The 23,478-nt window shown below is 41.7% G+C and overlaps 2 protein-coding genes across 2 annotated transcripts in view; one reads left to right on the top strand and one right to left on the bottom strand.

The window, feature by feature from the left end:
• Nucleotides 1-1,567: 1,567 nt before the first annotated feature.
• Nucleotides 1,568-17,814, bottom strand: pax3a (paired box 3a). Its single transcript, XM_008333930.3, has 9 exons — nt 17,072-17,814; nt 16,352-16,587; nt 15,982-16,111; nt 15,685-15,825; nt 7,784-7,983; nt 7,017-7,182; nt 6,608-6,828; nt 3,729-3,992; nt 1,568-2,687 (listed from the first exon to the last, which is right to left on the bottom strand). The coding sequence occupies exons 1-9, from the start codon at nt 17,154-17,156 to the stop codon at nt 2,670-2,672; spliced, it is 1,461 nt and encodes a 486-aa protein (XP_008332152.1). The 5' UTR covers nt 17,157-17,814; the 3' UTR covers nt 1,568-2,669.
• A 4,192-nt stretch (nt 17,815-22,006) lies between these two features.
• The window catches only part of LOC112486285 (RING finger protein 186-like), a 2,359-nt gene continuing 887 nt past the window's right edge, over nt 22,007-23,478 (top strand). Inside the window, exon 1 of the mRNA XM_025052403.1 lies at nt 22,007-23,468. Within this exon, the coding sequence (XP_024908171.1) occupies nt 22,872-23,468 (597 nt within the window). The 5' untranslated portion in view covers nt 22,007-22,871. The remainder of the gene's footprint in view (nt 23,469-23,478) is intronic.

The following is a 23,478-nucleotide window of genomic DNA, read 5'->3' as shown; positions in this document are numbered from 1 at the left end:
TTGGTATATGGCCATGATACTCAAGTTTAAGAGATGAAATAAGAACAACAAAAAAAGAACATAAAATGTGAGCTCCCTGAGGTAGAAGAAAAGAACATAAAATGTGAGCTCCCTGAGCACTGATTATTTTTTAAGCTTATTGTTATTTTCCAAAAGGTAGATGTTCGATACACAAAACACAGTCAAACTCTAAAAATGATTTGTTTTATCAGTTAGAAAACATGCTTATGTTGCCAACCCCAATTTCTTATTTTTTTAAATATTTTTTGCAATCTGTCTGCATTTCCTTTTGCGCTATACTGAGTGTATGTTTGAGTATTTCTGCAGAGGATTTTTTAAACAATACTTGGTGTCACATCAGGTCTAAGACATGTACAGCCGACTATCAAAAATCGTTTTATGTAAAAAGTGTAAAAATACAACAATGTCTATCCTTTAATTCCTTCATAGAAATTACCAATAATATACAATTATTTAAAATAAACAATTTTACATTGTATGTACATATATGTATGTATACATAAATATACACACACTATAAATATAGCTGCAAAACTTCATGTTGTTGCACATATATTATTATTTTTTATTATATTCTTTTTGCTCAGATTAAAGTTCTCCAACTTGTAAAAGTATTTCACTTTTGTCCTGCAGTCTGAGTTGAGCTAATGTGAGTACAACTTTTTTTCTTTGCATAAGAAATAATTTTTAATTTCTCTATTGTACATGTTATGTTGTGGGTATTCAACTATACTGTATTTATAAAATTGTCACCATGAGAACAAAGGTAAAGCATCACTAGGATATTTAAAAGGAACTGAAATAAAATAATATAAATCATTCTCATAAACTTAAAAGATCAGTCAAATTCCCCTTTGTTTTCAGTAATGCAATGGTTGGTCAGATCACGGATCTATATTTACAATAGATGCATTCTTAGGAACAGAGTATATACAATTAAAAATAAATAGCTCCTTACAAAATCAACACCATATTCGTCTTGTTGGTATTTTCCCAGCAGCATATAGCAGAAAAACAGGTGATAAAACACTCACACTCCACCTCACTCCCATCTTCTTAAGTGCTACTAGTACTTATCTGCATATAAAACAAAAACAACTTACATAAAAGGCACACTGAAAAACAGTGTTTTACTCAACTTTCATGTTTTTCAGTCAGAAAAATGAGCGTGTCCACATTTTAGCAGTTCAGCATTGTGTGAAGTCTGCGACCGACCGTTGTACTAACACGACGTACATACCACGACGTGCTGGACATAAGGTTTTCCTTTCTGAAGGATAGTGGAGGATCTTTGATTTCAGGTATATTTAAGGGATTAGCCATGTTGCAACGAGTTACCTCTGCATGTAGCAGCTTGGTTTGTTGTTAGATCTGTTGGATCTGCGCTCGACAATGCAGCCTAAGGTGGAGTAGTCGAATGCAGAGCCACCGATCTTTCCGCACAGAGCGCATTGTCAAGTTAATAAAAGAAATAAATTGCGTATTGTTCTATTGATATTTATTTAAGATTCCATAAATGACACGTCAAAGACACGACCTTGTTATTTTTATATACTTTATTATAAATAGTAAATAGTGCTGTACTGTACACAAAACGTATTACAACAAACTCAGTTTAGGCCACTGTAAATGGAAGATATGAAAAGGAAAAAAAAAGTAATGAACACTGTAAGACTTACTGAGACATAACACTGAAATACTAAATAAATAAGAAAAGGAAGTGATGTTTACACATTCCGATTAACCTAAATGAAGACATGCAACAATAAAAAAAATACTGTCAAACAGAAAACGTTTTTAACTGGAAGAATTTTTTTTTTTTTGGCTTGATGACATCAAAATATTCAAATAATAAATTCCATCACTTGATGATTTCCCCTGATTGATGGTGCAACCCAGAATTTAAGACATAAAAGAAAGAATGTTTGTTCCAGGCCATGATCAGTGGCATTCCATTTGTGTTTGTCTACATGAGGTATGAATGTATTGCACGTTCTTTGGGTCGCAGTGGTTTCGCCGTCACTCCTCAGGGTTTCACCCTTCTTCTCAGTGTGGTCGCACATCTACAGGAATCACACTGACATACAGTTAATGTCATTATTCTAATACACTGTGGTGAAGAGATCCTCATGAAAACACCGTGGCTGAGCACCACGCATTTCCAGCATCAAGCCTTTTGATAACCATCAGCCATAAGAATCCAGCCCTCAGCTCCATATCCAGCTGGACCCAGGAGCACGGGACTCTTTACAAAGTCTGCATATCTGCCACTTATTACAATAACCAAATACAGAGTCTTGAATGTATTTACTCCCCTCTCTGCTCCCCCTTCTTCTTTTCTTTTCAGCGTGGACAACACACCACACTCGGTACTTGGAGCATGACGTGACGCAGGAGCAGAGAGAGTGCCAGGTAACAGGAGATGCTGCGCCTTTGGTCCTAATTATTCCAGTCCAGCCCTTCATTCGCCATCACTTAACGTGCATCTCAATTGATTTCCTTCCTTGCTGAAGGAGAACGCCGAGTCTTTACCCACACAACCTCACTCGTTCTCCTCGGGGCTGGTTGGGTTTGGCAAAGGCAACGAGTGGGGGGATGAATGTTAGACTTGTTAGGAAAAGCCTCCTGCTCAGGCAAAGCTGGGGACTTCATATAATGAAAGGCACCTGAAGGAGAAGAAAAGACCAAGAGAATGGGTTCAAATACTTGTAACCTGGTGTGAATTCAAGTTAGAGTTGCATTAAAGGTACAAAAGTCTTCTGAGGGATAAATGGAGAAAACGGAGCAGCAGGTGAGGAATACAACATTTAGTTTGGAGTAAATATTGACTCCAATGTCAAGAGGAGTTTGCGTGGAAATTCTGTGAACTTTGTATGGTTGATGAAACTACAATGAGTTTGGAGACTGAATCTTAGTCTGAATCTGGACTCAGCTCTGCTCCACTGATTAATAACATCTCTCAATCTGACCTCCAGTGGGACACATGGTTCTAATTCTGGGCTGCCAAGGGCCATAATCACCCCCCCGTTAAAGAGCCCCCTTACCCTTCCCTTATACATACACCTACATGTCTACACTAGCATCTACACATGCGCACACATTTAACTAAACCCACCACAGCAATATGCAGTTCTCTAGCCGGACCAGCTAAATTAATGACATCAAGATGTTGCCACTGATGGGCCGGTCAACATGTGGTAGTGTAGCTCAGATCAGACCCCAACAACACCAACACACCCCACCTCCTCCAAACCCCTGTCAAACATGCACTGGAGAGTGGGCTTCGTTCATTTGGGCGGCTATCTCTGTTACACAGGGGTCATTACATGGCTAAGTGAGGTACACTAGGGGTTTGACGGGCGAGCTCATCACACGAGGTCATGAAAGGACACAGAGGGCATGTGTGTGGTTGTTGGGGTAAGGCCTGGATGCACCTCTTCGTTAGCCCAGTGATGGAAATGTAAACTGTGGCTAACCTCACCGCTAGTATTTTTTAACATGGGTAATTTCGGCATACTTAGGACTGGGGGATATGAGAAGCAGACTCATCAGAGATTGGTTTGTGCGTTTAACATGGACGACAAAAGAATCCAACCCAAGTGGCTCAGAGGGAGCAGCGGTTTCCAAACAAAGCACTACTCAATTATAAAATACAAAATAAAATCTAGAAAATATCAATGAATGAACGTAAATGCTTTTTAATATACCTTGCTCTGACTGTACTGTCCATACTGGTAGGATGGATGGTGGTCCACAGCGTAGGTGGGAGAGGTGTAGGAGGGTGGGCAGTAAGACTGAGTACTGGGAAGGGCAGGCATACTGGTCAGGCCCGGTAGAGTCTCCAGGCGCTGGGAGCCATGACAAGCGGAAGCCATGCTTCCGTTAGGCTCCAGACCTCCAGTCAGAGGAGAGAGGGTGAAGTCACCCTGTGTCTGATGTGGAACTCCACCAGGGTTCAAAAGGCCCATGACCTGAAGAGAGGAGAGGAGGGGAAAAAATGGCGAGAGGTAAGTTTAAGGTACGTGTGTTCTTGTTTCAAGTGAGAAATACATTTTTCATTATTTCACATTTTGATAATCATGAATCATCATTGTTTATGTGCTGTTGTTACAGTTGTATCATTTAAGAAATGCAAACATAATCAAGCATGAGTTGTGTGCGTGTGTGTGTGTGTGTGTGTGTAACAGAACCAAAACACAACATGTGTATATTCTCTTTCTTAGACTGATCTGAAATTCCGACCCCCGTACTTCTGTAGTTTCACTAAAATCACTGAGTCCCTAAGAGGCCGAGGTAAAAAGGTCACAGAGGCCAAAGGCTGTGTGACAAAAGCACTACATTTCAGAGTCTTGATGTGGGAAGCAGTACGTCTAAACATGTAGTAAGCATTTTTGCTCTGATGTCAGAGCGCTACGGGTGTCAATGATACATCGTGAACAGCTGCACGGAGGTTCGCGTGACAGGAAAACTCATGAAAATACTTCAAAAATGATGTTATAGAGAGCTGCAGCTATTATGGCTGGAGCCTAGAAAAGAAAAAACGTCTAAAAAATAACAATGTAAAAAATAAATAAAGAAAAACCGGTCATGGAAAAATATCCTAGTACAGTATTTTGTTCTGTGTACAGACATCAAAAAAGCAATTATGTATGTATATTATGTATCCAATGTAATATTAATAGTATATTGGCTGGATAAGATATATGTACTATTAAATATTATACGTTCTGAAAGAACAAATTAAAAAAATTTAAATCTACAAAAGGTATAAAAAATGGTATTAAACTAATAACAGTAACAGTCCTTCCTGTGTGAGAAAGATTAACCTTAATCTGTCTCACAACCTACTGTTGGAGAGACTTTTAATCAATTCCTAAAATTGACATGTTTTGATGGATTCCCTTCTCTAACAAAGTCATGAATGTGTACATGGTTTAAATTCATCCATTTTCTGTACAGAACCAAAACAGCAGCAGTTTCCCGATAGTGTGTCTGTTTTGAGGTTGTTCCGGGGATTAGCTCGCATGGGGGTGCAAATCCCGTCTGCTCGCTTCCTTGGTGAGAAAGGATTGCTTTGGTATGCACCAGATCAGCAGCAAGAGGCCCGAGACATTTGGCACCAGAGAAAACCGCAGCTCAGATCTGTTGTTGAAGTAGATCTACCTGGCCCGACACTGAAGTACGCACTGACAGAAACTGGAGTAAAAAAATACTTCTACTTCTATTTCCTAAATGCTGTAGAAAAGTAAATAATGTAGACACACGGCAGTAGCTACTCAGCAAAACTAAAGACCCCAAAGTTTAAGAAGCAACGGGGTCAGTGATCTCTGAGTATCATCGGGGTTTTTTTCTTTTCTCTTAATTATGTTGGATATCTGTGAATTAATTGAATCCTGGAGAAAAGTGTGCCGCAATATACATCCAAACAGCTGCGAAGACTGTGAGGATTAAAACAAATTAGCCAACAAAGTGAGTCATTTACATAAATTACACAGGTTGTTAGGAGAGACCAGATTACTTCATTCCAATCAATTAAGACGCTGGAACATTCTGTGATTGCATTTCCAGACGGAGGGAACATTCCAGGCTCGCCGACCCTATGCAAGATGAGATGACCGTCCTGTAAGGAGCTGCTCATTAAGGTTAATGCTGAAACCATCCATGTGGGCCGAGCCACCTTTGGCCTCTTTATTGGAGTTAAAGTCACTCTGTGACCCCGTCGGTATGTAAACCACTTACTTACAGCATGGCAGCCACCAGCCGGCTTGTTATGATGCATCACTGACTATTGTACACACACTGAATCACTGCGTTCAACCAACTCGCTCAGTGTCTTTACTGCTCTCCAGTGGCTCTATGATTTTTTATTAGCCCATAAAAATAAAAAAGGCAAATGATGTCTAGTTCAGTTTTTATATCGAAGAAGTCAATTACAGCTTTATCTAAGATCAGTCCACCTTTGACTTCCTGTCTGCTCGCCACGGCAGCAACTACAAAGCTCTCCTCTTATAGTACATCCTGGGGCGCTCACACACTAACAAACCTGCCTGAGGCAGTTTTTTATCTGTGCATGACAGGAGACTGAAATTCTCTCTCATGGGAATTAGTACCCAGCATGCATTGCATGTGTGCTGCCCACCCTTTGTGGCGGTTAAAAGCCTGTTTTACGCCTATTAGTTCATCTTCTGGGTTGGTAGGGAGCCAATGATGGACACTGATGACTGTGTAATCGTCCATAATTGTCTTTTCAGTTTTGATTTGTGTCATCATTCGACATCCACCCGTCCGTCCTCCTGTTTGGTCCCTGCTGCCTCGCCTGAGACTGACGTCTACCGCATTTCAAATTCATCAAATGGCCCATCAGAGTAAACAAAAATGAAAAGCTGCCGTGTTTTTTGACCTAACAAGATTTCATCAATGTCACCGCAATGTCACCTCTGTCATATCGTAGAAGGTGTTGGTGTTGGGCCTCCATATTGTGATAATATACTTGTAACCGAACACTTCCTGTTTCCTGCTGTGTGCCCTGTGGTAATGTCAGTGTATGCAGATTGTTTTTTTGTGTACAGCTGATGTATGTTCGTACCTGTGGGGAGAGGCTGTTGCCGATGGTTGGGTTGACAGCGTTGCTGTGTCCCGTAGGTGCTACGAAGCCGTCCGAGTATCCTGTGAAGCCATGGCGTCCGGAAGAGAGGCAGTACGCAGAACCGGCATCCTGAGATCCAGCAGAAGCGCTGAGCCCACTCTGGTGTACGGAGGTGGGCGGCAGCGGCTGTGGCCGGTGGACTGTACTGTGCTGCTCTGGTGCTGCCGGGAATCAAACAGAACGCATTAAAAACTGGTACATTTATTTATTTATGTCAGGAATGGTGTCAGGCCTTTTACTGCACAAATTACAAAAGTTTGGCTTTGTCTATATCTAACCTCAGTTTCTATGTGAATTCTTACAGAAACCTAATTTGAGAATATAATTAAATGTATTTCAGTTGACTCACCTTGAGCTATGGATGTTGGAGGGTAAGGGCTGTCAGACAGCTGATAGGGCTGCAGGCCTGACATGGCTGTTGGAGGGAAACCACTGGGAATGAGGTGGTTAAAAGCCATCAGCTGATTAGCTCCAGCCTGTTTCCTCCATCGGGCTCTTCTGTTGCTAAACCACACCTAGAAGAACAACAAAGACTTTAGAGTTTATTTTTAAGGACCTTCCTGACTGAAGTATGAACAACATGGTCTTGTTAGGACACACGCTTGGTTCTTTTGAATGTATATATGAATATGTCTGTGTGAGCTCCTGTTGATCTATAATGGGGAGCTGCACTGACAGAGCTCTTCACATCTGGAGTGTGCAGTGAAACCACAGACATTACAGCTTTTTGTGCTACTCCGTGTCAGTGAGTTCAGATAGCGCCAGAGGGCAGATACAGCTGTTAAAGCCTACATTACCACACCATCCTAATGAGACAGCTATTTTTAGATCTTTTCACATACATTTTTGGAAGAGTCTGTTGAAAATAAGTTGCTGTCTTCATAAACAGTGGGTGTAGTGTGTCTGTGTTTGTATGGGCAGGGGGTCGGGCACAGGGTCATGGGCTTTTTTTATTTTTTGACAGACAGACAACATAGCTCATGGTTGTAAGCAGTGCATGGCAATATCCTCGAGCAATTTTAATCCATAAGACAAATCTGTGAAAACTGACACACTGCTTTGCTGTTGTGGGGGGGTGTTTGAGGTTTCAGAGTGCATCTGTGTGTGTCTTCAAACCTGAACTCGAGCCTCTGTCAGTTTGGCACGCTGAGCCAGCTCCTCCCGTGTGTAGATGTCAGGGTAGTGTGTGCGTTCGAAGGCCCGCTCCAGCTCCTCCAGCTGTTCTGCCGTAAAGGTGGTCCGGCTACGACGCTGCTTTCTCTTCAGAGGCAGACCTGGCTCTGAGTCCACGTCGGAGCCCTCATCTGAGTGACTGGCTGCAATAACAAGGTGCAGAGAAAAGACGCAGTGTTACACTGACATTCAGAGGAGCCTCTGAGACTCAGAATGAAACAATAGCCAGAGCCAATACAATAGATTACACTGAGTCCAACACATGGTACAGAGCCACTTTAGTTCGTGTCCTCCTGCTTCTCACTAGTTCCCGAGGGGATCAAAAGCCAGAAGCTGCTTGAACATGGATTAAAAAGGACCAGATCCCTTTGGGGCATCGACTTCCCCGGGACTCTCAGTCTCTCTCTGTCTTAGTCAAACTGTGCAATATGCCAGTAGGGTCCCATAGTAAAGAGTAGGGCAGCCTTTTGCAGGTGCTCTCTAATCTGTTTGTTCTGCTGAGGGTGGACGTGAGCGAATGGGTAACTTGGAGACAGCTTTTGGGATCTAATTCAGCAGAAGAGGGAAATCAATGAAGGCGTGAGACTAGAAACAGAGGACTATTGCTGCATTTCAGGACCAAGGTTACCCATCTATTAAATAATGATTAGGCTCCACAAACTAGCGTGACAGCCAGCTATTGTTCACCAGTGCATGTCTGAAATACCCCCATCTCTTTCTCAGTCACACACATATTCCCAAACACGCATCTGCTGCGTCCCGACTGCGGGCTTTAACTTCAAAAACGTAGTCTATGACAATGAGTCCAACACAGATGGACACAGGACGGAGTTAAACGGAATCAGACCCCAGTGGAACCTCCTAAAACTAAAGAGGAAATGTTCACTGCACATTTTTATACTTAGACCCTGCAGTAAACACATAAGGAAGGAGAAAACACAGCTAAGCAGGTGCCACAGCCAAATAATTCAGCAGAAGACTGTTCTGTTGCTTCTGTTTCCTCACACTGCTGATCCTGCTTCTCCCCTGCAGATTTAAAGATTTAATTAAAAAGTGCCAAGTCAGACATGAAGGGACTACCGGGGATCTACCCTTGCCTCTGGAGGGAAGCAGGAAATGTCTGAGCTGGTTGCCAGTGTGTGTTTGACGAGGCATTACACACAGATTGCTCTGGACAAGTGGCTCAAAAGATCATAATGTCCAGATTTACCAGTGAAAAGTAAAGTCACTTCCATCTGAACCGAAACTGGAGAAACAGGTGGAGGCGTGTCACCAGTGAGCAGTGAAAGGGACAAAGACAAAACCATGATAGCAGAAAAGTAGAGATTCTCCAATGAAGGGAGGAGAGCTCATAAAACTCCCTGGAGGAGAAAGCTCCCCATTGGCACTGTAACTCTTTTTAACTGCAGGGTGGGGGCGGATCTCTTCTCCTTCTGCTCCATCTTATTCTTTTAACCCTCTGATTATTTTTAGTAACTACATAAAAACATTCCGTCAGAGACTCTGCCTTGATGGTAAAAGACAGTGTTGCTTTTGTCATCTGCTGGCTTGCATTTTCTCTTTGCCACTCTTCCTCTCTCCCTTTGTTGTTCTTTTTTTTTTCTTCCAAAATGATACGGCCGAGCCTTTGTATCTTAGCAGGGGAAAGCCTGTGGCCGGGCCAGGGCTCTATTGGACGAATTACCACGCTCCATCTGTAGGAGCCATCAGGGACGCCCGGGACCACATTCAGGGGCCTGTCCCCTGCCCGGCGGGGGAGAGGGGGGGGGGGGGGCATAGGGTGAGATGGGGGCTGAGGGCCAGGGAATGAGATGGGGCAATGAAGGGAGGGGGGCACAAAAGGTCCAGAGAAGGGCTATTGGGGGGCTGTGGAGAGGCACAGCAGGGGAGCACCCCTTCATCCCCCTCCTTCCATTGCCCGAGGGGCACAATGTTGGGGGATGGTGGGGTTGAAGGGTCTGACATGAAGAGGAGTTTGAAAGCTGAAGGTACCTGGAGAAGATGGTGTGGAAGTGTGGGTGGTGCTCTGCACAGGAGAATGGGCCGTTTGTCATTCTTAGCGAGTGAGATCTGTCCTTTCCATTTTTGTGATCACTTTTCATTCTCTCTCTCTATTTTGCTCTCTGTCTCTCGCTTTCTCTCTCTCTATCGCTGTCTTTCTTCCCTTTTGTACTAATCTGTCGCAGCATTAACATCTTTGACATCTTCAAACAAGGACTGTATTCTGACATGAACCAGCACCGAGTGCACACTGATGCAGAAGCCGTCTTATTCCCACACATTCCCTGCCACAATCTGCAGAAGAGGACACCAAACACAAAGGGAGGCCTCAACCTCCTTACTTAAACACCCAAATCAAATTTTACGCTGTATGCTAAACCACTGGGGAGCCTGAACTCCTCCATAGTCACTCACAGTTTGGCCGCGGTGCTGACAAGAATCCTAACTGAAGATAAATTATTGTCCTTTGTGGAAATTGTCGATGCCCCTAAATTGTCCATTAAAGCAAAAGTTTAAATAGAGAATTTAAAGTAGGTTAAAAACGTTAATTTCAAGCCTGTTTAGAAAATGTGCAGCGCCACATTTCTTAACGACACCGCTGTGTATTCTCTACATGGACTCAATATGTCAGTGCAACAGGTTCCTTTCACAGATCTAACTCGAAAAGTGCTTGAAGCAAAGAGACTGAATTGTTTATGAAGCGAAGACTGATGAGCAGAAATCATGGCTAAAGAATTAGAGATGTGAACCTGGGAAACATCAAGATTTATAAGCTTTACCTGCAGCCAAAAGTGAAAATCACCTAAAGACTAATATACGATAAGACATAGACATATTACAGAATATGAACTCTTAAACACCAGTTGATGATTAAGGAAATGAGACGAAAAACCAGAGTGAGAAGCTGTTCTGAGAGGAAGAGAAGTGCAGCATATGGGGCAGTTTATAGTCTTGTCTTGGTAGGGGTTGGCTGGCCCTTCCTCCAGAGGCTGTTAATAGAGAAGGTAATTGAACCACTGACATGTGTTCGCAACACAAAACAAAGGGCAGAAGAGACAAATGAACTGCTTATTTGCCCAGGGAAGTAGATCTGGCCCTTTCAGGCCACAGAGCACGGCGCGAGAAGGCCCCTGAATAATATAGCAGCACGCTACGTAGAGCCAAAGCAAGCAGATGCACTGGAGGAAAAGAATAGTTAACTGACAGCCTTTGGGCTCAGCTGGGGTTAACAGTTGAGGGGTAAAAAAATGGGAGTGAGTGGGCTGCTCACTTGACTTGCTAAAAAGGCCCCAGGAACCTGCAGCTGCATGGGAACGGACTGGGGGTGTAGAAAGAGAATGAAAGAGGGAGATGATGATGATGTGATGGACAGATGAAGATGGAGTGAATAAGCACAGGAGGCTGGCACTTAAAGGACAAAGACGTAGTTGGCGATATGACGCTGAACGATGTATCTCCGGCCAATAGGGGCGAAGTGACAAAAAGCCGCAAATGGTCCAGTGTGGCTATTATCCGTGCCCAGTGTGTGGTGGTTATTATGTGGTCCAACTCTGGTGCAGTTAGGTGACAGTTTCACGGTGGCAATTCCACCCTTAGGGCAGGGACAAAAGCGACTGCACCAGGATCACGCAGGGCTGCAGCAACCGGCCGCTCTGGCGCACGTTCCAGACACACTAACCAGCCTTCAGTCCCGCTAACGACCAATCCAAACACATCATAACAAACCCTCTCTTTAGAAAAAAAAAGTACATTTGGTGGTTTCCTCCTGTGACGTCTGGTTATTTAAAGTGTGTCGGCACTCGTCTCTTTACCAACATTATCATAACCTGCTTTTACTGGGGCCTGATGGTTTTAACAGTGAAGTGACCCCAGGATAGCCTCTGACCTTTTCACAGCTACGGCACGGCACGGCAGTGAAAACGTCCTCACCACTGACCCCACAACAAAACTTCACAGACACTCACCAGGGCAGAGGGAAACCATCAACACATTCCACACAGCGTTCTTGCCCCAAGAAGACAAAGGTAGAGTTTTATTTTTGCTTTTATGACTTTTTTTTTTTTTTAAAGACAACTCCAGCAGTAATATCTGTTTGGACAACTGTGTAGATATTCTGTTCTAAAGCTAAGGTTCTAAACTTTTCGGGTTTTTTTTTTTCCTTTTTCAGGGAAAAGGACATTAATCAAATGCCAAAAGAGTTGTGCTGGCATGTCCATAATGTGCAATGTGCTGGATGAAACAGCTCCACAAAAACTTAGGCCAAACAAAGTTAAATGATTGACAACACTGTCTGGCTTTACTCAATTAACTATCCCATTGTGCTTCTCTTTGCAGAGTCCCCTTGCCCCCGACCCTTTTCTACTCACTCCCCTTTATCCTCCCCATCACAGAGTTTTGCTTGGCTAATACTTGCAAGGAAATAGAGAGCTCTTTTTCAGCTGGGGCTCCTCTCCTTGACCTTCTATTGCTCACTGCTTCTCTTTCAGTCACTTCACAGTGTCTTTAGGGTTAGTGGGGAGAATGCGGAGAGTATATCAGCGCCAAGGGGCCGGCGTAGGGCAGGACCCCGGTCCGTTACTTCAAAGTTGGCTTGCATTCATTAATTGTCCTTTGAATTAATATTGGGGGATCACAATGTGGATGGCAACAGAGAAAGGGGCTTTAATGAAGCATAGAGTGCGTATTCAGTTGCAGATCAGTGTGTTTGGATTTCTTTAGAAAAAAAAGGAGAATTTTATTATTATCTATCTGTTTGTGCATTCAGTGAGAATGATTTTTTATCGCTGGCCACTGAGTGAAACTTGCTTTATAAATATAATATCCAGCCTGAGCAGAAAATGTCAATGGGACTGGAGCAGACATTCCTTTGACTAGTGGAAACATTCTCCTCTAACCCTCTCATCTTTGACTCATTCACCGTGGAAATGGAGTGACTCCTGACAAGCAAGTTGTAGAAAATCCACCAACTCCCTGTCTCTCTGTCTGTGTAAACAGCTGTGAGTTTGGAGCCGAGCTGCTCGCCGTGTATCTGTTTATATATTCACACTTGTCTCCTGAGAGTCAAAGTTATGAAATCTTCAAATTGGATTAGATGGATCAGTCGTGGTAGCTGCAGACTGAAATTTGCTACCAGCTGTTATCTCTGAAAGTTTAGCCCACATTACGCTCATTTTTCACTTCGTTAAAGACACCGTTCGCGCAAATATGATATTTCTGCTCTCCTCACAGGCCGACTACTCCTCGTCCCCGCGTTCGTGCCAAAGTCACGGGGAGCCACTAACCCAGTTTATTTACACAAACAAAGTCCTTCTCAGCTCCTCTGACAAAGGCAGCTAAATCTTTCATGTTTTGTCAGCACTTGATTCCTTCTGTCCCTCTGGCCATTCGCCTGCCTCCGGACAATGGGAGCAGGAGAATGGCAGCAGATTGTTGGAATGCACCTCAATGAAACCAATTATTACATGTTGACTGCGTTCACCATGGCAGATTTGAAAGAAATGGGCTCATTCAATTTGGCACCGCAGGGCTCCCTCCAAAGAAAACTTATCCCTTTGACTGTTTGTATTTCTGAGTTTAACTTTTTTCCCCCCTCTTCTTCCTCCTCTTCTTCACCCTCGCTGCCATGGACTGAGACTGTGAGAGGAGCTCCTCTTTCTGAATTTGTGTACATGAATTAGTCAAATGAGGGAAAAGTGCCCACATTAATAGACGAGGTAACGATGAATATGAATAGTAATGCAATGACAATAGGATTTCTAAACAACAGGATGAGATTCTCGTTCAACATTAGCAAACAGGACCATAAGTGACATCAATAACTCTTCCAAAACAAAACTGTGTGTTGTTAAGATTCAATGCACAAGAGTTCATTCAGTGATGTAACACATCAGAACCACGTTCGTCCCGCAAACATCTCTTTCCCACAATACTCCAGCCACTTATAATGCCGTGCAGACCTGAGGCTGCCCACTTCACTTTATCCCACAAACCTAAGCAGTTCCCTTTTCCCAGACAAATAAATCTAAATGAGTCAGCTTTGATCTTAGCACTCAAGGAAAGACAACAATAGTGGTGGTGGAGAAAGGGGCAGAGAGCAACAGGCCTCTCTCTGCCGTAACAATAGCCTCTGCAAACACCTACTTAATCAATATTTGGCCAGAAGACATTCTCTCAGTACCCAAACCGACCTTTTCACATTCTAATGAAGTGCTATAAAGGGGAAAAACAACAACAACTTCCACAAAGAGACACAGGAATGAAATAGTGCTGTGCTGTGTTGATCAGAGAGTGGGGGAAAGTGTCCCAGAGGTGTTTATGTCAGGGGCAGGGTAAAGAAGCAAAGTGTATTTGTTTCCTTTAGAGAAGAAAACAATTATATATATGTGTATGTGTATATATATATATATATACACATATATATATATATATATGCAAGACTTTTTAAAGTTTAAAAAGTAAAATAAAAAATAGATAAAATAATCATTTGAATTTGAAAGCTTTTTAGATTTCCAATAAAGTTTAGAAAACTACTGGTCATTGAGTCAGGTTTAGTAAACTTTGTGCTCTCTGCTTGAATTATCTATTTATGTATGCGTCTCCTGTCTAATATTGGGATGAGGAGTGGCGGAGGTGGAGGAGAGGGAGAGGGATGCCCACAGATACTGGATGAATGTGTGCGCCCTGGGCGGAAAGGAAAGGGGCGGACTTTGTCTGAGATGAAAGTGGAGAGAAATAAAAGGTTTGGATTTAATCTAGTGGAGAGAAGGATTTCCCTGCGCCCACTGGCTGAAGGCGTCATGCTCGGTGCGCAGTCAAAAGAGTCAAAAGATGCGTGCGTAAAAGTAACGGCACCGTCCGACGGCTTTGTGCAACTTCAACACGTTTGCGACAGTTTTATTTTCTGTCAAAAAAACTTTACACTGATCTTTGTTTGTTTTGTTTTTTACACCACAAATATATATAATTTTTTAGCTATAAAAACTGCGGAAGTCCCAATAAAACCAAGAGATCCAAAAGCTGTGCGTCATTATGCTAAAAACTGCCAGACTGTAGTTATTTATGGCCGTCTTTCCATCAATATTTAACCAACAATTCCATTGTGTTTCTAGCAGCAACCTTTCACTTTACGGCAATACTCTCCACACACCACCAGATCATAAATCAACAGGTGTTTGCCCTGAGTCGGGGCAGTTTTCCTCCCATTTTCTTCCCTGAATACAAACTGTAAACACTGCGCAAAGAAATCACTTTTTTTTAGTTTTCCATGAACGAACCTCGCCCTGGGCCTATTGGTGTCCCTGAATAATTCATCGCTCATTGCGGGTTCATAATGTCTTCTCGCGGCCTTTTGTCAGCGCGGTTCTCTCTTCCTTTCTTCCCCCCGTTTTAAAGGGCTCTTGGCGTCTTTTTATAAACACCACTGAGCCGCTCACTGCAGTTTGGCTTTTGTGCGCCTCAAACTGAGGTGCGAGGCTCAATGGACTCTCCCTGCTTTGTCCCCTGAAGTTCATTCCACAGTGATTGAGGCTAAAGGGGGAAACAATGTCCCCCGACTTGAAAGTTAGACAAATGTTTGATTATCCACTTAAAAATCTCCTTTCATCGGTGAACTATCTCAGAGTGAAATTGTGACCAGTTCACCAAAACCACCGGATCAATTGTGAAACATAAATAAAATTATATCGAATATATACACATACATTGTGTGTGTATATATATATATATATATATATATATATATATATATCCCCCTGCCATTTTTAAAAAATATTTTTCAGCGCATGGACAACATCAAGACATCGTTAAAAAAGAAGACAAGTAAAAAAAAAACCCCATCAACTTACATCTGTCTCCCAGAATGCCGTCGATGCTGTGTTTTGTCCGTGTTTCATTTTCCTCCATCTCTCTTTTCACCAGTTCATCATCGTCGTCATCCTCACCGACTCCGCCGAACTTGGAGCGCATGACGCGACTGATGGAGCTCACTGAGGCAAAACAGGGCAAGAGAAACGGTGTGGGTTTTAACAACTGTTTTTTTTTTCTAAGGTGCATAATAAAAAATATAGTGACCAAAACATTTTAACAGCATCTTTGGTCTATCTATTTTTTCCCAGAGATTTCCAGTCCAAAATGTGACGTACCTGAGGGGACGTTGTTCCTGTCGCAGATCCCATCTTTCAGCAGTCTGTCTCTGATTTCCCAGCTGAACATACCCGGGTTTTCTGTCTTGTACTCCTCGATTTTTTTGTCAATTTCTGGAGAAGCAGTTTGCTGTTGAGAAAAAAAAAGATAAATTAGGAAGAATAACCTGCAGGCCTACAGGAATGTGTCGTGGTATTTTAGAACCCAAAACTTTATTAACTTTTTTTTAACCTGTGCAGGATGTATAAAATATCCCATGGTTTGCATTAACAATTATAATTACTTATAAACCATATACGATTAATTGAAGATGAATTAAACATGTCCTCTAATCACACCACACACACTCAGGTTTATTTATCCCCTCACCTTTGGTTTGCTGCCTCCGATGGCGCCCGGCCTGATGGAGCCTGTCTCCTGGTAGCGGCACAGGATTTTGGAGACGCATCCGTGGGAAACACGCAGCTGACGTGAGATGACGCACGGTCGGATTCCGTGATGTGCCATCTCCACGATTTTGTGGCGAATATGGTTTGGTAGAGGTCTGCCGTTTATGAAGACACCACCGAGCTGGTTGACCCGTCCCTGTCCTAACGGAGTGGACACTGCAGGGAGCAAGGGAGGATTATTATTATTATTATTATTATTATTATTATTATTATTATTATTATTATTATTATTATTATATGTTTTATTGTTTATTTTTACCAATCCGTTAGAGTCAGAATGTAAACACGAATATTAAAGTAAATAACTATCACTTTAAGTTCAAATTTAACCAAAACACACAGGATTATGATAAACTTTTAACTACCTGTAACTTTAATAAACAAGACATGGGTTTAAATGTCAAATATAGCAGTTGAAATATTCACCTTTCTGTATTTGGTGAGAAATGTCAACTTTACACACCTAATAAACTTATTATACTATACTTATACTTAATAAAGTGATTAATCGACTGTTCATATTAATCTCCACGTTTGCTGCGTTTGAATTCACACTGACAACTTTTTGTACAGATTTTTCTGAACTAAAATGTTTTGTTTTTCTACTTCCGTGCAGCAACTGGTGGTGCTCGCGTCCTACCTTCCAGAGAGTATCCTCCCCGCGGGTAGTTCTGATGAGGAGTCGGTCTCATCATCCTGGTCAAACCTCCTGCCAGAGCTGTCATGGTTCCTGACGGTGTGTCAGGTTAGACCTGGAGTAGACTGAAGTGGAGCGGCTGCTCTGTCGACCTTAGTCCGACCAGATGAAGATGATGGCTCTTTGTCGTGCAATGTTTGTCAGCACTTCTCCCCCAGACGCGACGCAGCCTCCCCGGACGTGGAGTAACAGGTTGTCCCGGCGAGAAGAGAACTCAATCCCTGCACGAGTGCAGCAGACTGTCATCCAACGGTAGTGCTTGTAACTCAGGTGAGAACAGGAACGAGAACACGGGTCACTGACAGTCCAGCGAGACCAGAAGAGGACACATTGGTTGGATGAACGAGAGTCAGATATTTTATCTGTGGACGCTGTCCCCTCTGACTCCTCGCCGCGCCTTCTGATTGGTCGACGACCCGGACATTAGTTGGCTGGAGGTGAGCTCTGATTGGACAAGAAGAGAAACTCTTCTTTGTGGAATTACCTCACGAGTACAACTTGTTGTGTCACAAGTTTTTTTTTGTGTACAGTTTGGGAAAATAAATAAATAAAGGAGAATTAATACATTTAAAATATGTATGTAGTGCATTTGTCTCAGTTTTTTTGTCTTAGTTGACGAATTTGGTTTTTTATTATTATTATAAAACTACCGGGTTACGGTAGGTGCACGACGGATTTGAAAGCTACAGATTTTTAATAGTATACATAATAAAATAAAACAATAACAAAAAACGTTAAAACGCATAGAAAAAATGTGGGGTGGGATAATTATCAGGTAGCACACACGCGCGCGCACACACATAAATATATCTATTTGTGAAATCAATGTAACCTCGGTAGCCTTTATTCGAATTAATTATATATTATCTCGTATATTATTATTATTATTATTATTATTATTATTATTATTATTATATTTGCTGGTGCTCTCTGTGATTCATGTATCAACTGGATCATTTTATTCCTGAACATTCGATGTTGTTACTGCTAAAAATATAGCGTACAGATTAAATTAGCTGTTGCTGGTAAATTAAAAAATATTGTAGGCACAGAGAGCGTATTTAGTCTGTGTAGGACAGGTCTGCAGCTTACGCTGCAAACATTTACGTATATGGTAGTAAAGTTTGTTTTTGTTTTTTTTAATTTTTACATTTGTACATCATCGTATATTTTAAACTAGAGACCGATTAAAACGTTTTTAAAAAGTAGTGGACAAAAATATTACATATGATCCAGGTTATTATTATTATTATTATTACTTACTATTAACTTTTTAAAATAGTCTTAAAATATGGCCAGAATTGATGTAGCCTCAAAACTTTAAGTGTGTATGTATTGACTAAAAAAATCAGCAACATTAACAACATAAATATTTTAAAAAAATTAAATTTTTTAAATGCATTATTTATAAAAGATAAATTAAAATACAATTAAATATTTCCCTGTCAGACAATGCAGAGATTCATGACGTAGAAATAACGATTTTTTTTATTTTATTTTTTTTTTTCACGATTGCCACAAGACGCACCCCACTCACAAACCTCTGCATGGTCGTTCCATAGTTGCTCTAATCCAACAATAGGTGCCGCTGGGACGCGTGGTTGGGCCACACGGCAGTGTAACACATCCGTGCAAATGGTCGATTATGGACACACAGAGCCACATGAGGGATAATTGGACTTTTCTGAAGGCTTGTAAAGTTTTGATAATTATGATAATTAGGCGTGTTTAATAGACCGACGCATGTTTTTGTCTTCTCTCCCCTCAGGAATCAGACACTACACTGGCCGATTCAGTTCAGAGGCCTCCTCATAACTGCATTCCAGGGATGACTGGTTGGTCATGACCTGCAGAAGACAAACTGATCAGAAGAGAAGCTGACAGTTTGTCAGATAATTTTGAGTTGAGGGTGTTATTTGTCGTCACTGGTTGCATTTTTGAAAATAATGATTAAAAAAAAGCGTGTAAATGAGAAAGAGCAGAGCCATCTGTTTTTGTGATGCGGCTGCTGTTGTCACAAGCTTGGACGTTGATGGAGTGGAGTACCCCAAAGAAGCAAAAGAAACTCATTCTCCTCGTTGTTTTGTTGTAGTTCTGTGTGTGTGATCTTTCTTATGTTATTTTATTTTAGTCTAAAATAAAGAAAGCAATGGACAGAGAACATGTGGAAACATTATAGGACCATGGAAGAAAAGGGGGTTGCATGGCCACGGTGGTGATGGTGGGGGGTTATCACACTAAACTTTGCCTATCATGAAAAGGATATTGGAGCTACCATGGCCAATCAATTAGCACAGAGCAGTAAGCTGAGTCAGAATTGTGCTGTGGTGCTGGACAAAGTGCTCAAAATATATGGAACAAAATGGCTCCAAAAAGAAAAGAAAAAAAGGAAAGTTCCAGCACGAGGCCGTCTCGTGTATTTAAAGTAAGCCGGGGGATTTCAAGGCTCTGCAACAGTAACATTAAAAAGAAACTATTTGATATGAGATGAGATGATTTGGTCTGCTTCCCCTAGACTTAGTCCAACACACTTTTGCTCTTAGTAGAAGTACAAAAAGGTTGGACACACAGCAGCGGGCCAGAACGTCAATGACACAACATATTTAAAACATAGTAGCGGTAGCAGCAGTAGTCTAATGTTGTTATGTATTACCAATGGAGAATATTATTAATGATACGTGCTGTAAGTGCCTCTATAAAATGGTACAAACCTAAATACATGAATCATTAAAAAAATGAATAGAACAAACAAACTGTGGCATCTTCACCTTCAGGTGACACAATGATGGATTCCTCCGCTCTGTGCCTTCATTTGCATTATTCTTTAGCTTTACTATGGGTAAAATAACTGTTGGCCGTAAAACAGCATGTGCTTAACCTCTATTAGTCTGTTGAGAATCATTCCACTGCTGTGAGGGAATGTTTAAATAATGTGGCGTAATATCAGTTATTTTTTAATGCACTCCACACCTCAACTAATGAGATGACTGCCAACAACCTCTTTGTTGGAGAATAAACAGGTTAACAATGAAATCGTCATCTTGTATGTTATTCAGATGCCTCCTTTAAAAATATGTCCTATTTAATTAATGTGGAAAACAACTGATGTCTATATGCAAAACTCAGGCTTGAGCCTGCATGTCCTTTTAAAGGACTTTTTTTCTTTTATAATATGGTTATTTATGTTTTTTATTATTATTATTATTATTTGTCATTTTATCTGCTGTCAACGGCAGCAGCTCTTCCCTGACCCTTGTACTGTAAAAGACATTGCACCACAAAGCCTTCAGAGCAGACACTGTCACATATAGAGGAATTGCCAAGAGGTAAGATCGGCATCTGACCAGAATAAGGAAATCTACTCTGTGATTAGATGCTTTGGGATGTTACCGTTACAAGGTGCCTGCAAAAGATGCCCTGTTTTTATAATGTGTTTGATCTTATCAAATACATGTGACCCACAACATTTCAGTAGAAACCCAAGCCTGACTGCAATTACCCTAACAAAGGCCTGTGGGAGGCATTCAGGTGTGTGTGAGAGAGAAAGAAAAAAAAGAAACACAGCATTTGTTAACCACACAACCCCTGGGTATGCAGGACCACCTTAACAGTTCAGTAAATTAGGACCTGAATCAGTGAACCAATGATACAGGTAAGTTTGGTCCCATGATGGACATGTAGCATTACCTGGAGTGAGATTCTTATCAATGTTAAGACTCAGGTTAGATAGACGGTGTGTGACATGTTATTTGATAGTTGATAGTACTCTAGGAAGTCAAGTAAAAAGACAGACTGTCATAAAAACATAATTTCCTGTATCAGGTGCAGAGAAACCATAAAATCATGTGTTCTGCAAGTGAACGAGTATTGAAACAGATTAAAAAAAAAATTTTAAACTGAGACTTTTTTGTTTGTAGATATATAGGCAATAATGTTTCACTCTGTTAAATTTTAAGAAAATAAATGACCAAGAATAAAAGTGGAAAAAACACATGATAAAATAAAATTTACACTTTTTTATGTAATCCAACCTTATATACAAAGGTATTTGTATAAAAGGGTATCTACACAGGATTGCAGATGTTTTTCCGTCTACAGTTATTTTATGCAGTCAGGAGAGAAACTGCAGCTAAAAGTGTACGACAACATCTTATCTTATTTCTTTATCTTAGCTGGTCTGTATTTGTCTAAAGGAAATGCTTTGGTACATTATGGACAGACAAACTGTAACTAACGATTAAACATCAGCCTCTTAGGTTCATTCTATCGCAGGGTTAAGCAAAACTGTAAGAATTAAATCCTGTCTGTCTGAATAAAAAATAAAAAAAACACTGCAGGTCTTTCACTTGTACTAATGGTTTATATTTGTTATTAAAACGTGTACTCTTTTGCATTTACAGGAAGAATACTCACATATCTAGAAATACGTTTGTCACCGATTCTCCAGTACATACAGTAGCATTACATAATACATTAGAATTGTAGACCCACAGTATGCTGCACTGTCATACATGGTTATTCTATATTGATGTGTATGGTTTAAATGTGTTAAATAACACTTTAGGACTTGGCCCATATCCGTTTGGGCCCTATGTGGTCTTACTTCGGCTCACATGGATACAAAGTACTCATAGATACATGTGATGTACTGCATTAGACACATATAGTTGCTACTTGGTATTTACCCCTGCCTTTTAGAAGAAAAACAACTGCAATTTATGAGCATATCACTGCAGTCGGACAGAGCTCTGCTAACTACACCTCCCACTGCCAGTATGTTTACATTTCAGCCACAGGGGGGCACTCAATTAGTTTTAGTTATTAATCAGCCACAGGGGGGCACTCAATTAGTTTAGTTAAGTATATTAAGGCGCAGATCACGTTGTAAAAAAAAAAAAAAAAAAAACTAATTTCAGGAATCGTCTTTCCTTTTTAGTTGCTTTACTTTGAAAGTTATATTTCAGTACTAAGAACTTTAAGATTGTTGTTGTGAGTTGTTCATACACAACACAACAGAAAATTGCCTTTTTATGCCTGTGTTCAAGGGAATTTTCCCATGTCGACACAGGCAAACGCTGTCGCTGAGAGTGCTTTCCTTCTACGGTGAAGTGCATCTGTGACGTTTCTAGAACATGTACTCCTTTAAGGAATTATACAAAAATTAAAATAAAAAGAGTTCACTAAAATTCTTTAATGAACAGTGTTTTATGTTTAAGGTTTACAGAGGTGTTGTAAAGACGTCAGACACCGAGGGCGCCACCGTGTCGACTGTTGGCGTCACCGCTGATCGGCGCTGTCCACTGTCCGTGGTGCTGAAGCGCAGACAAAAGAACACTGCAGCCCTGCAGGCGCTAAATCCTAATTATACGGTCAAATAGGCCTATTAAATCAACCGCATACACATGACCCACACTTGTGACAAATCAACCAGGTGACAGACGCCAAATTGGAAAATCAATTTGTACACGAAGTCCACAAAGTTTTTTTTTTTTTTTTTTGTCTTTTTTCAGGCAAACGACATTCTGTTCTGGTAATACGATCGTGATGTCCACGGGTTTTGCTTCAGGCGGTTTCACATCACGGCTGTGATGGAGCTACGAGGCGGACATGGGACGGACACAGAAAGCAATCGATCCTGCGTTAAAATCATCTTATTTATATTTACATGACAGTGCAATCGGTCTTTAACCGTAGATGTAGTCGTTTACGGGGTGTTGTTTGTGGAGTATTATGTACATAGAACATGGAGAAGCATATCGACACGCAGGACGACTGCGGCTCTGCTCCACCTGACAGGACACTGTCATTTCCGGACGACGTTTACGAGTGCAAAATATGCTACAATTCCTTCGACCTAGATCAACACATTCCCAAAGAGCTGGTCTGCTCGCACACCTTCTGTCAGCAGTGTCTCACAACTCTTCACTCTCGGGAAGGTCATGGCTGGAGAATCGGTTGCCCTGTGTGTCGCCACCGAACTCCGGTTCCGGGATATCGGGTTCAAAACCTTCCAGACAACACCACACTCACTGAGACTCTCCCGCTGGAAAAGCAGGACTGCGTGGACTCGGAACCCACGCAGGATGGTCAGGCAGGTGCAGGCGACTCTGTGTGCAGGTCAGAAGTGGACATAGACCACAGGTGCTGTCCTCAGACCTGCAAACGAGTTGCATTCACGACGGGGTGCGTGTGCGCCGTCCTCTCCGCCCTGTGCACGCTGGCGCTGTTGTTAGTGGGCCTCATCCTGGTCCAGAACCACAACGACACCAGCTCGCCATTGGGTGCTGTCTGTTTAAGTCTTTGCAGCGCTTTTGCCTTGTTTTCGCTCATTCTGACATGGGTGACGTGTC

Source organism: Cynoglossus semilaevis, chromosome 20, assembly GCF_000523025.1.
Source record: "Cynoglossus semilaevis isolate Cse_v1.0 chromosome 20, Cse_v1.0, whole genome shotgun sequence".
In the NCBI taxonomy this organism is placed as follows: domain Eukaryota; kingdom Metazoa; phylum Chordata; class Actinopteri; order Pleuronectiformes; family Cynoglossidae; genus Cynoglossus; species Cynoglossus semilaevis.
Note: the sequence above shows the minus strand (reverse complement) of the source record. Positions and strands in the feature narration are given on the sequence as shown.

Bases quoted from the DNA above. Each gene is read 5' to 3' on its own strand.
- pax3a (XM_008333930.3), bottom strand. From the start codon at position 17,156: ATGACAGCTCTGGCAGGAGGTTTGACCAGGATGATGAGACCGACTCCT. The intron at 7,183-7,783 runs GTTTGAAGACAC...TTGTTCTTCTAG, and splicing joins TGACAGAGGCTCGAGTTCAG to GTGTGGTTTAGCAACAGAAG. The intron at 3,993-6,607 runs GTACGAACATAC...TCCTCTCTTCAG, and splicing joins GCAACAGCCTCTCCCCACAG to GTCATGGGCCTTTTGAACCC.